The 12,849-nt window shown below is 29.5% G+C and overlaps 1 protein-coding gene and 1 pseudogene across 4 annotated transcripts in view; one reads left to right on the forward strand and one right to left on the reverse strand.

Annotated features, from left to right (window-relative positions):
• The window catches only part of LOC110265895, a 91,729-nt pseudogene extending 88,296 nt beyond the window's left edge, over nucleotides 1-3,433 (forward strand).
• LOC107613024 (AT-hook motif nuclear-localized protein 14-like) overlaps nucleotides 5,772-12,849 on the reverse strand; it is a 7,869-nt gene continuing 791 nt past the window's right edge. The window contains exons 2-7 of one of the 4 annotated variants that reach the window (XM_021108517.1): nucleotides 8,604-8,610; nucleotides 7,049-7,125; nucleotides 6,619-6,686; nucleotides 6,402-6,530; nucleotides 6,139-6,297; nucleotides 5,772-6,057 (exon numbers count right to left, since the gene is read on the reverse strand). In XM_021108517.1, the coding sequence (XP_020964176.1) occupies nucleotides 5,896-6,057; nucleotides 6,139-6,297; nucleotides 6,402-6,530; nucleotides 6,619-6,686; nucleotides 7,049-7,076 (546 nt within the window). In that variant the 5' untranslated portion in view covers nucleotides 7,077-7,125; nucleotides 8,604-8,610 and the 3' untranslated portion in view covers nucleotides 5,772-5,895. Of the gene's footprint in view, nucleotides 6,058-6,138; nucleotides 6,298-6,401; nucleotides 6,531-6,618; nucleotides 7,178-7,359; nucleotides 7,372-8,603; nucleotides 8,611-12,849 lie in introns of those variants that run through there. The other 3 variants (XM_016314849.2, XM_021108516.1, XM_021108518.1) reach the window with 3 other exon arrangements.

Genomic DNA, 12,849 nt, shown 5'->3' on the forward strand with positions numbered 1-12,849 from the left:
GATTTAAAATATAAATTTTTAAATATATAATCAACAATAATTTGATAAACTTGTTTAAATAAAAAAATTTTACTATAAAAAATTATAATTTAAAAATATAAAATTTTAAAATACAAATGACAAAATAACTTTATAATAATTTAATTATTTTTATTATTTTATGTAAAAAAATTTTATTTATTAAGGTCTAAAAAATAATATTAAAATTAGTACTATAAAAAATACTTCAAATTTAATATTATGAAGAAAAATAAAAAAATATAAGGACTAATTTAATTAATTTTTAAAATTTTAGGGATGAAAATGACTTACTTCTACACTTTCAGGAACTATTTTGATTATAAATAACTTTTTTATACGTTAAGTGACACGTGACATGTTAGGTGTCACTGACTTGACATGTCAACCAATCATATTGTGACACGTGGCATTAACCTATCACATCATCGTCTAACTAACGGAAGAACTAATTTGTCTTATGTTTTATCTTTCAAGAACTAATACGACTAAAAAAATCTTTTGAGTTTCTTGTGTTTTCATAGAAGCTATCTGAACCCATTTTTTTTTCTTGCTCTTACAAACAGTCTAGAACCAAAAAAATTCATTTCAGAAAGCCTATTATTAGCTACATAACAAATCCCGTAATACAAGCTAATCAACATCTTTAATCCCATTACATTTTTATACCACATGTGTGAACAGTGGTGGCATCACTGTTCATCCTGCACCCAACCTGATCACTTTCATATTTTGTTCCCTAAAATGGACACTTGTCACTATATTAACTTGCCACCTATTTTCTACATGTGTAGAAGCTAAATCTCTTTCTACACCAGGGAATCCACCAAAAAATATTTTATTACTTTTAGGAATTTGAATTTATTCGTTTTAAAAAAAGCATAAATTTTTTATATTAGAATCGTACAAATCTATATCTTTGTTGTTTTATTGTTTGTAAATAACTAAAAAAAATTAAAAAAAATAAAAATACCAAAAATATAATATAAAATTATGAATTAATTTTATAATGATGATATATTTAGATGTATCTAGTAAGAACATGTTGTGCTAAATTTGAGCTTATTTGGAATAATTTTTATCAATTTGTATGAGAAATTAAGAAATAATGATATTGCAGCATCCAATTACCATTATTATTCATTGCAGAAGAAACTAAAATGGCTTCTTTTCCTTCCATTACTTATGATGTGTTCTTGAGTTTCAGAGGCACAGACACTCGACGGGGTGTTCTTAGCCATTTGGTTAAGGCTCTAAATCAAAAGCAAATTGAAACATATGTAGATTACATGTTGATGGAAGGAACTGAAATATCACACTCACTCCTCACAGTCAATTTGTCAGGTCAGGATTACCTTCATCAAATTTTGGGTCAGTTCCTTTCTTCATTTCTCATAAAAGTTTAATTTTGATGAAGCATAAAATTTTAAAAAATGCTACTTGTATATTTTTATCCCCTTTTAAATCTAATATTTTATTATTTAATTTTTTATTTAATTATATTTTTTATTTTTAAGGGATTACTTTTATTTTTAATACTTATCACTATAAAATTTGTAACCACTTGCGATACATTAATTTTTTGCAAACCAAATTCAAACCATAAAATTTGTAACAACTTTTTGTGTACTAATTTTTAAAAAATTAGTGAAGTTTTCAAAATCAATTAAACTCATTTCAATTTTTTATATTCAAAATTCATGTTAAAAAGTAAAAACACATCTAAAATTAAATAAACAACATAAACACATTTAAAATTATGTATTAACACATCAAAATTATTGTCATTGTAGTTCTAAATTATATATTAAACTCAGAAAAAATTAAACTTAAATACATATTCAAAATTATAAAAATGGACTCTAAATATTTTATCAACACATCTAAAACTCATGTAAAAAAAGTAAAAAACTTATATATGGACATAAGAACATAATAAATAACATAAACATATCTAAAATTATAAGAATGCACTCTAAATATTTTATCAACACATTCAAAACTCATGTAAAAAAACTTATATATATATATACAGAATAATAACAAAAGCAATGGTGTCAGAGAATCCGCAAAGAAAAACTCTATGAATAGAGGCCCATCCAAACGTTAGGTACGTTCTCGGCGCAGACGAACGGCGACGCTGATGTAGACGAACGGCGACAAAGAGGAGGAAGGCGGCAATGATGATGAGCACCAAGGAAGAGGAAGCCGACGTTGTGGATGAGCGTTGAGGATGAGGAAGGCGGCGTCGAGGATGAGCACTGACGAGGATGGTAGCGCGGACGAACGGTGTCGGAGGATGACAAACTACGGATGGCGTGGGCCTCTGGGTTTATGATGTGCGGTAAATGTGACTATCCTGTTTCCTTCAGGGTTTTGTTTGGTATTAGTTAATAATGAGATGATTTAAATGTTATTTTAGAATTTTAAAATTGAAATTTTAAATTTTAACTAATTTAATTTTTGGATGTGTATTTAAATTGTAATATATTAATAGTTTTTTTTGGTGACTGTAATATATTAATAGTTAAATATATTAAATCTGAAATAGAAATTTAAAATTGAAATTTAAATTTTAAATTTTACTTTTATTTAGTTTGTATTTTAAATGTGTATTTAATTTTAAAAAGATACTAAATTTATTTATAATTTTTAGATATGTTTGTTTTATTTTTTATTTTAATTATTGTGTAATAAAAGGCTGAATATTGTACAACTTTTAAAGAATACCTAGTTGAATTGTAAAATTTTTTATAATCAATTTGGTGAATTGTGTGTTGCAAAGGTTGAACCAAGCATACCAATGTGATCCAAAAGAATTTGTTGGAATTCATGAACCAATTGCAGAGCTAGAATCAATATTATGCAGGGAATCGAAAGCTGTTCTTGTTATCGGATTTTGGGGCATGGGAGGTATTGGTAAAACAACTCTTGCAAGTAAGATTTTCAGCATGAATTTCAAGGTATATATTTTTTTGGAGAATGTAAGGGAGAGAGTTCAGAGATATGGCATGACTCATTTGAAGAAAGAGCTTCTTTCTAAACTACTAGAGGAAAAACATGATGGAATAACCAATTTTGCCAAACGAAGACTTAGTCGAAAGGGAATTCTTCTTGTTCTTGATGATGTCAATGATCCAGACCAATTGCAAGATTTATGTGGGAGAGGATTTGAGTAACAACTAGGGATAAACATGTATTCTTGTTAAACAAGTTGATCACATACATGAGGTTAAGCCATTGAATGATGATGAATCTCAAGCTTTTTAATTTGAATGCCTTCAAACAAAACCATGACATTGAAAGAGACCAAGCTCATGCTGAGCTAACCATCAAGCTGGTTAACTATGCTAATGGCAATCCATTGGCTTTAAAAGTTTATGGAAGAAGCAAAGAAGAGTGGGACAGTTTTTGAGAATTAGTAGTTCTTGGACGAGGCACGGGGAATGTCTGTTGTGTGTTCCTCAAGGTATTGAGTCTCTTTCAGAAGAGTTGAGACTTTTTGAATGGAATGCGTGTGCCATTTGAAATCTTTATCATCATCTTTTTGTACTAAAAACCTTGTTAAACTTATGAGAAGAGTTTCAAGTATACGGAAAACACCAGTATTTTAGTTATTTTAATAGTTAATTTAAATTATAAAAAATATATAAAATATATATTAATTAAAATTAATCGTTAAAACAAACACTAATGTTTTAGTACACTTAAAATTTTTCCAAACTTATGGTGATAGATAGCGGGTTGGAAAAGCTTTGGGATGGTGTCCAGGTATGTAAATTTTTTCCACTTTCAGTGCTCTAGTTAATCTTTTTTTTTGAATCAACATAAGCTCAACACACTAATGTGAAGCAACGAAAGAAACAACAAGACTTAGAAAATACATAAATTTTGAAGCTTTCTGCAATGCCTCAACCACCCAAAGTATCACTCTTAGTCCATTCGTTGTAACTCAGAATCGCCTTTCTTATTACGAAGTCCACACCTGTTTCCTTATTATTAAAAATCCTAGCATTGCGTTCCATCCAAATGTTCCAAATAACTGTAAAGAACCTCGGCAACCATTTCTTCTGATCTTGTTTCCGCTTATACCTACCAGTCCATCTCTCAAACAGTTTCCTTATGGTTCCAGGGATAGGCCACACCTCTCCAAACGACCTCAACCAACTATCCCACACCTGTCATGTTATCTCACATAGAAGAAATAGATGCTCCACCGACTCTACCTCCTTTTTGCAAAGTACACAAAGATTATCATCGGCCTAATAATTCCTATTCTACTCAATCTCTCCTTGGTACTCACTCTGCCAATAAGTACAAACCACCCAAGCAGCTCGATCCTCGGCGGTACTACTCCTCTCCAAACAGAACTTGTGAAACTGTAACTCGTTATCTCATATGACAGATTCTCCGACTGTAGGACCTGCACAACAGACTTAGTAGAGAATACTCCTTTACTATCAAACTTCCAGACCATATTATCATCTTTTTCATCTGTCAATTTCACCTGTCTTAGCCGCTCATGGAGTTGGTGGACAAGTTCCAGCTCCCATGGGAATAACTCTCTCCGCCACTGGAAGTTCCATATCCACTCAAGCCCATCCCAAAATCCACAATCCCCTACCATCGAACCTTGCTGATTCGAAATAGAGTATAGTCTTGGAAATGCCACCTTCAATGGGCCACCTTGTAGCCAGTTATCTTCCCAAAATCGGGTACTCCTCCCATTCCCTGCTCTGGTTAATCTTTTACTCTTTCCTTCTATTATCTATGTGTTAAAGTTTAAAACACAGCTAAAAATAGCCTCTACCTTCATTCTTAACTTTCTAAATTTCTAGCATAATTCTCTACCATAATGCTTAAGTGACAAAATTATCTTTTAATCCTTTCATTTCTAATTAAAATACTTCTCAATCTTTTTATTATGTAATAAATTAGTGTTATTGACATTAATAAGGGTAATTAAATTTTACAATTGTCTTTTATATTCAATCATTTTAATCATTTTATTATGTAATGAATTAGTGTTATTGACATTAATAAGGATAATTAAATTTTACAATTATATTTTATATATTAACAGTAACTATAATTGTTACTTTAACAATCATAAATAAAAAGATGGTGTTTATTCAACTAACTTCTTTGTGCAGGTGGTGCAGGCTGAAGTTCTATCGGAAGAAATTACAAATTATAGTTTCACTAGTGCTGTTTGGAATGGGCTCGTTCCACCGAAAATTGAGCTGTTTTTTTGGTTTGTGTTGATAGGCAGAGTGAATACCAAGGATAGACTGTGTCGATTACGTGTTATTAACCAGAATGACAATATGTGTGTTTTCTGTTGTAAGTATGTGAAAACTACTTTTCACTTGTTTCTTGGGTGTGAAATCACTTGGCAGGTGTGGTGTGCGTGACTGCGTGCCTTTGGAAGGTACGCTAAAACAACACTTTGAAAGCTGGACGCAATTATCAGTAAGGAAGGATGACAGAAAGAGATATTAATATTTTAATATAAGTAGATAATTACTTCTTATATATGTCTCAACTTGCTTTTGGTTTAAAGACTTGCCCAATCCATAAAATCATTGGGTTGGAGTCTCTCTTTAAATTCAGGAGAATAATGAAAAGGATTGGCATAATCCCCTTCATTGGAATTGACCTCTAAAACTGAGGAAGACATTAAAAGAGAAGTAGCTAGTAATTGCTAGCTTAATGCAGTGAAATGACTCATGATGAATACAATTCTTGAGTATCGTACTGAAATGTTTTATAGTCTACTTTATTATTATTTAACCAAACCTGAAACATACAATCAAACTATCCTCAAACGAAAAAGGTAATCCTTTTAGAAATCAAACTAGTCACATTGTTCTCAAATTAGTTTTCCTTATCACTCTCGTTGACCATCGGATCCGAAAAGAATCCCATTATTTTCTTCTCAAGAGCAAGGAGCAGGGACATCAGCACCCCACCAATTGTAGAGGAAGTTCCAGTTTCATCGCTCTTTTCTTCTTCTTTCTCAAAGTTTATAATACGTACCTAAAAGTTACAAAGTTAGTAGAATGTATAATCACATTACAATTCAAGAAAGTAAGTTGAAAATAAGTGAAATTTTCTTACAGATACAATGTCAGAAGCTATCAATGTATTGATGGAGCTGCCACCAAAAGCCTCTCTATCACTGTCAGAATCAGCCAGTGTGATGCCCAAACGCCAATCTGCAGAACCATCCTCTTCATTCACATAATGTCCAGACAGAGACAGAATCTCAAAGTCTCCCTACATGCAGATGGCAGAAAAGCACGTAAATAAATGGAATAAGAGAAGAACATTAAAGAATGACACACATGAATAAGTACACATAAGTGATTGTTTGCTTGTACTTCATATATACGAAACAAATCTGAGTTTGGTTTGCCAATTGCGGCTTTTGATATATGACCGAAGGCTGCAATTGCATAGCTAGAGTGAGTACTTGCTTCCCAAACCTTCCACAGCTTTGCGACAACATCCTGCACCAAATTTGAAGAGGATCTAATTCTTGATTCATAATTAATCGATAAAATATAATTGAAACCTTAAAAGTGTGTATGATGGTACCTCTCCAGGATAGACAGTCAACTCAAAAGGAACGGTCCTTCCGAAATCTTCTACTTCTCTAAGGCCATCTTCAGAATATAGATTTATCAAAATACACAGTATAAAAGTGAAGATTGACATTATAAAGCAAATAAAAAGAAATTGTTTTGAACTCATAATAATGAATCCAAACCATATTAGTTCACCATAAAATTGAATCATTAATGTAATAAGTAGCAAGAACTGAAACAGAAAAAAAAGAGAACATGATAGATAGACATTATCCCATACAAAAATTCTTACACACTCAGGAAAGAAAAAACCTGAAACAATAAAATTTTCATTGATTATCTACATCTAATTCTTTTGAAAATTGAAATGGTAAGAAGAATTTATTTCCTCATTCATGTATGAATATTTCTCAGAAATAAAACAAAAAGATGAAACTGACCAATTTTGCGTAATTGGGTTCTTGGCATCTTGGCAGAAGATGAAGACCTCTCGATTCTCTTCCCTGCTTCTTCTTCTCTGCACAAGGTTAGAAGAAAGGTTAGTTTTGAATACTACGCTCTTCAAGTTTTCTAATTGGAATGGTTATTTTATTTTATTTTCAAATTTCATATAATTTAAATTATTGTTGAATCCGTTTAGATTATTTCGGATTTTATTCAGATTATAATTTTGATTTTTAAATTTAGTTTTAAACAAATTGATTTTAAAGATATTTGAATTTGTATTTTAAATATTAAAAAAAGGATGTACCAAACATTCCATTTATGTATGCTTTTGTTGTAATTATTTTTCTTCTTTTTGAATTTATGTGAAAAAAAAGCTAAAAGAATTTAATGTATAGCTAGTCGAATTGGACTCTTTAGGTATACAAATAACCAACCTCCAAAACCGGATATCAGTTTTTCTATTTCCACATTTACCTCTCATATACATTTTTTTAGTTTAATTTTGATATAAACAATTTTATATAATTTTTTAATTAAATTTATGTATTTAGATGATTTTTTAAACAATAAATTAAAAAAATTAATGAAATGATTAATTGCATTCATAGCTGCGGTTGCATGGGAAGAAGGACAAGTTCAATAGTCATCATGGTTTCTTTGTTTCTGCTTCTATGAGTGAACCAACTTGGAACTTGTTTTCCAGGCAAACAAAACTGAACCCTATGATGATATTGATATTCTCTTCCATCCTCCTTCTCCATCTCGTTCTCTCGCAAGCAACCCTGAACCTTGTAGTGATAGTGTGGATTAACAAGTAATGCTCTTCTATCATTGTCCTCGTTCTCTTTTATTGCTGCTAGACAAGTATTCGCTGCTCTCTCTATTCTCATACACGCATCTTCCATAATCCCTTTCTTTGTAAGATGGTCTAACTTTATGCAGTTGGCAAAAGCAAAGATTTCGGTCTCAATCTGCTCGTCGGAGCAGGCAAATGCAGATGGAGTAGTAGTCTCTAATGAGGTGCAGTCAATAACATCTAGTTCTGTAATAGAAGATGGAAGCTCCGGCAAGGACTGAAGCATCTCACAACCCCTCAAGTTGAGTGATTTCAGCAGTGACAGATGCTTGATGCTTTCGGGCAAGCAAGTTATGTTGCTCCGCCAAAGTGACAAGTACTTCAATGATGAGAGCATGCCTATGTTGTGTGGCAGCATAGAAAGATGAGAAGACAATACATCCAACTCAAAACCTTAAGGTAGTAAGTTAATGGATTTCTTGCTTTCTTTGACGTGGGACTAACTTTATGCACTCCTCACATTTGCAACATTAACAGTAACATCTACTTAAATTGAGCTCAAGTAGATTGTGGCATGATGCAATAGATGAGGGAACCTGGCGCATACTCACACACTCAGAAATGTTTAATACTTGAAGCTTTAAGGCTCTAGATAAATCCGGCAGCTCCATTAGCTTCCTAGATGCTTGAAGATATACTTCCTTTAAATTCACAATATTCTGAAAATATGTATCATGTAGTTGATTAGTGACCAAACATGACTAATTCGTTTTAGGTAGCTACTCACATGATAGTATCTGTTTTTTATTACATTAAAGTGCCAAATATCATATAGTTGACAATTCGTTTTAGGTAGTTACTCACATGATAGTATCATATAGTTGATAAGTTGTCGACATATATTATGTTAATCTGTTTAATCATATAGTTATCAACTATTTTTACTTGAAAACATTTTTATGCAAATAGTCACTTTTTTTTATTACATTAAAGTGCCAAATAAAATTAAAAGAAAAGGGTGTCCAGGTATGTAAATTTTTTCCACTTTAAGTGCTCTCGTTAATCTTTTACTCTTTCATTTTAATTTTATTTGGCACTTTTTAAGATAACTAGTGTCTGTTCCCGTACCTACAAGGTATAATTAAAATCAAATTTTTAAAATTTTTAATATTAAAATATTAAAAATAATTAGTATTTATCTTAATCAATTTGAGTTTGTTAAGTGATCATCTCACTCGTCCGCTTAAACAACTATTAGAAGTTAGAATCTCGCTTTGTGTATATAGCAATCCATTGGCTAGCGATAAACCCTTAATAAAATGAGTATCATTACGTGGTTAGACTTGGCAGGAATTTTCGAATACGCAGGTACCCGACCTGTCTATACCCGGATGAAAAGGATAATAACTTGACTCGAGTCGGGACAGATTTTGCTTAAGACAGGTATAGTCGGGTTTAAGGTGTACCTGCCCCGAATATATACATATAAACACTTTTTAGTAATTAGGATTTGCCTCACATCACACATTATTCATAGCTTCAGTCTATACTCTATAGCCATGCAAGATAAACTCAATCATCCTCACCTAAAATCTTCTTCTTCTCGACTTCTTCACAAAAAAACTGCATAGCTCCTGTCATGTTGCTGCTGAGTCCATCGCCGCTTACCTATTCACAACTCCCATCTTCCTTCACAGCCAGAGACGAACCCACGTTTAATATAGAGGGGGCATTTGCCCCCACAAATTTTTTTGTATTTTAAATATTATAATAATGATTGTGTGTATATTTCTAGTTCTTATCAATATGTATTAGATAGTTCTAATTTTAAATTTTGAATATATCTAAACCAATTTAGATTGATCAAGTGAGTCCGCTTAAATAAGTATTGAGGGTTCGAATTCTGTCTCGTATGTATAGCAACTCGTTGCCGGCCTATACTCGTTGCCGGCCAATTGTAGATTCTTAAATGGAATTCAAATTCATGACGGATTAGTCCTTAACTTGTTGAATATCGTGGGAAGCAAAAAAAATATCTATACCTAAATTTTATTATATTTTTGTCCCCATTACTAAATTTTTCTGAGTCCGTCACTGTTCACAGCTTATGTCATCATCGTTGCTCATCCCGTTACCGTCGCTGTTGAGCCCATCGCCACCATTCTCATGCCGAGTTTCTTTTCTCTAAGTAAATTTTCTTCTCTCTCTCATTGTGAGTCTGTTAAGTTCTTCTATTCAAACATTGATATTTAAATTATAAAAAAATTGATTTTCATATTTTATAAAATATCATACTGGCGGTAATTGTAAATATGACGCTACTTAAAATTAAATAAATTAACATAAATAAAACAAATAAAAAAAATAAAAAATTACTTAATCTTGTATAAAATTTACCTATAAAATTCTGTACAAAAAATAAATTTAATTTTAGTATATTAATAATATAGAATATTTTATATAATCATTCAATTCAATTAGATTTATCTATTTAGGACATTATTGAAAATAAATTTAAGATACTAACATACGATTACTTTAAATTAAGCAACAATTATTAATACTATATAAAGGACACACTATTCTACTAAGAATGATTGCCATAAGGAATAATTTTCTAATTTTCTATACTAATATTAGAAAGTTTATATAATACTATATAATAATATTATCATTATCAATACTATATGATATCAAAATAAAAAAAAATTACCGTGCTAATATAATATTATTAATATTATATAAATCATCTTTGTATTTATTTTTCTGTGCGTATATAATATTTAATTAACACATTAAGACATATATAATATTTTGTTAATACATATATAATATAAAGTGATTTACAAATTATTATTAATTCGTATATAATGTATAATTAAATTTAATGAATTCAATTAGAATAAACAATAAATTATTTATTTTATTTCAGACTTTATAAATGAATAAATTAATTAACTAATATAACAAATTATAATTAATGTAGTAAAATTAATTAAGTAATATATATTATAATAAATTATATTAATATTTAAATATCTAATCAAATCAATTAGCTGATATAATTAAGTCATGGTAATAAATTGTATTGAATGAGTTAAAATAATTAAATCGGGAAACACTCTCCAGAGCATGCTACGTCAGCTCCATCATTAAGTGCAGACATCCGATTTTTATATAATAGAATAGATAAATTGAAGAAAACTACTTAGTTTTACGTGAAAATAATATTTGATAACAGTTGAATAATTTGAGATATTTAATATAATATATGTTAATATTTTAATATAATTAAAGTGCAGACATCCGATTTTTATATAATAGAATAGATAAATTGAAGAAAACTACTTAGTTTTACGTGAAAATAATATTTGATAACAGTTGAATAATTTGAGATATCTAATATAATATATGTTAATATTTTAATATAAGTAGATAATTACCTAAAAAATAGTCATGTTACATATATTTGAGCATAACACCTATTAAACTCTAAAACCCAAATCAAATAGTATCTAAAGTCTAAAAGATAATATATCTGAAATTCAAAAGATAATTATCTAAAGGATAAAAGATAATATCTGGTTTTATTCTTATTTAATTCAAAATCAAAAGTAATAATGACTTATTCAATTTAACATTTATAACAATAAATGAGATCACCATTATATAAGTCATTTAATTTAAAATAACATCATTTGTGATTATAATTAATATATGTATTGTCACAAACAAATTAAAAATTAAAATAATAATCTTTAGAATGATAGAACAACCAGCACTCCTACAAAGATACCGAGTACAAATTTCGGAACATCGTCTTCATTGATAAATGGTAAGGATATTATCACATTAAAGTACCCTAAAGGGACGCTTATTCCCGCTCGAAACTGTTGAAAGGTGGTGGTGATGGTGGGCGGCTCATTATTGTGAAAACTCTATTCGCACAAGCTCACAGAGGAGAATTCAGAGATTGAAGGTGTTGGGAAGTGTGATATGATTCAGAGTGAAAATGTGAGGTATCAGACTAATAGAGTAATAATGAAGAAGGAAGACTGAATATTTTTTTTTTCAAACTCCTTTTAGGGCATTAAAATTTCTACATGCTGAAAATGATCTTATCACCATTTTTACTATAGTATTCATCATTATGTTTGTATTTTTCAAGATCGAACAAAGATTTTGTTGTACTAGAATTTGATTTGATAAAATTTTTTGGAGAGTTAAATACTTTATTTTATGTTGGATAAATAAAAAAAAATATATTTGTACTTAAACTTTTAAAAATTAAGGTCAATGAGTTATATCTTAAATGGTATAGTCTTTCCATACTTAATTAAGAGGTTGCAGATTCGAGTCTCCTATCTTTGGTAAAACAAAATTTTTTTTTTAAAAATTAAGGTGCTCTTAAATTCCTCTACTTGTATTTAATTTTTTTAGTATTTTTGGCTTCTAAAATAAAAGAAGTTCATACATAGTGTGTGATGTGCGTAGAATTTATGAAGGTTTGGGTGAAAAATAAAAAATATATGAGGACTTCAACAAATAAAAAATGTGTAGAAAAATAAAGGAAATTTGATGTTAATAATTAATAAAGGTAATTTTAAATATTTATTATATAAAATATCAAAGCGGCCACATTTTGCAATTGAGAAATTATTGATGATTTCTAGTCATTTTTTTCTTACAAGTGATGTTAATTAATTAATTTATTCTATGGTTCCCCTTGTAATATATTTGGTTCGTGTAATGTTATTGGTCTACTAGAATAGAGTAATGTTTTATGTTTATTAGTCTTGTTAAATAATAACAGTGCTTTATGAAATTTATTATTAAATAATACATAACAAGTATTTAGGCATACTTATATAAAATTTCATAATTTTCTTAGTTTTCAATCTTTTAATTTTTGTACGAGTTTATGGAATAATTTTTTAATATTTATATTATATAAAATTTTAAAATTAAAAAAAATGTAATTATTCTTTATTATATATA

Source organism: Arachis ipaensis, chromosome B08, assembly GCF_000816755.2.
Source record: "Arachis ipaensis cultivar K30076 chromosome B08, Araip1.1, whole genome shotgun sequence".
Lineage (NCBI taxonomy): Eukaryota > Viridiplantae > Streptophyta > Magnoliopsida > Fabales > Fabaceae > Arachis > Arachis ipaensis.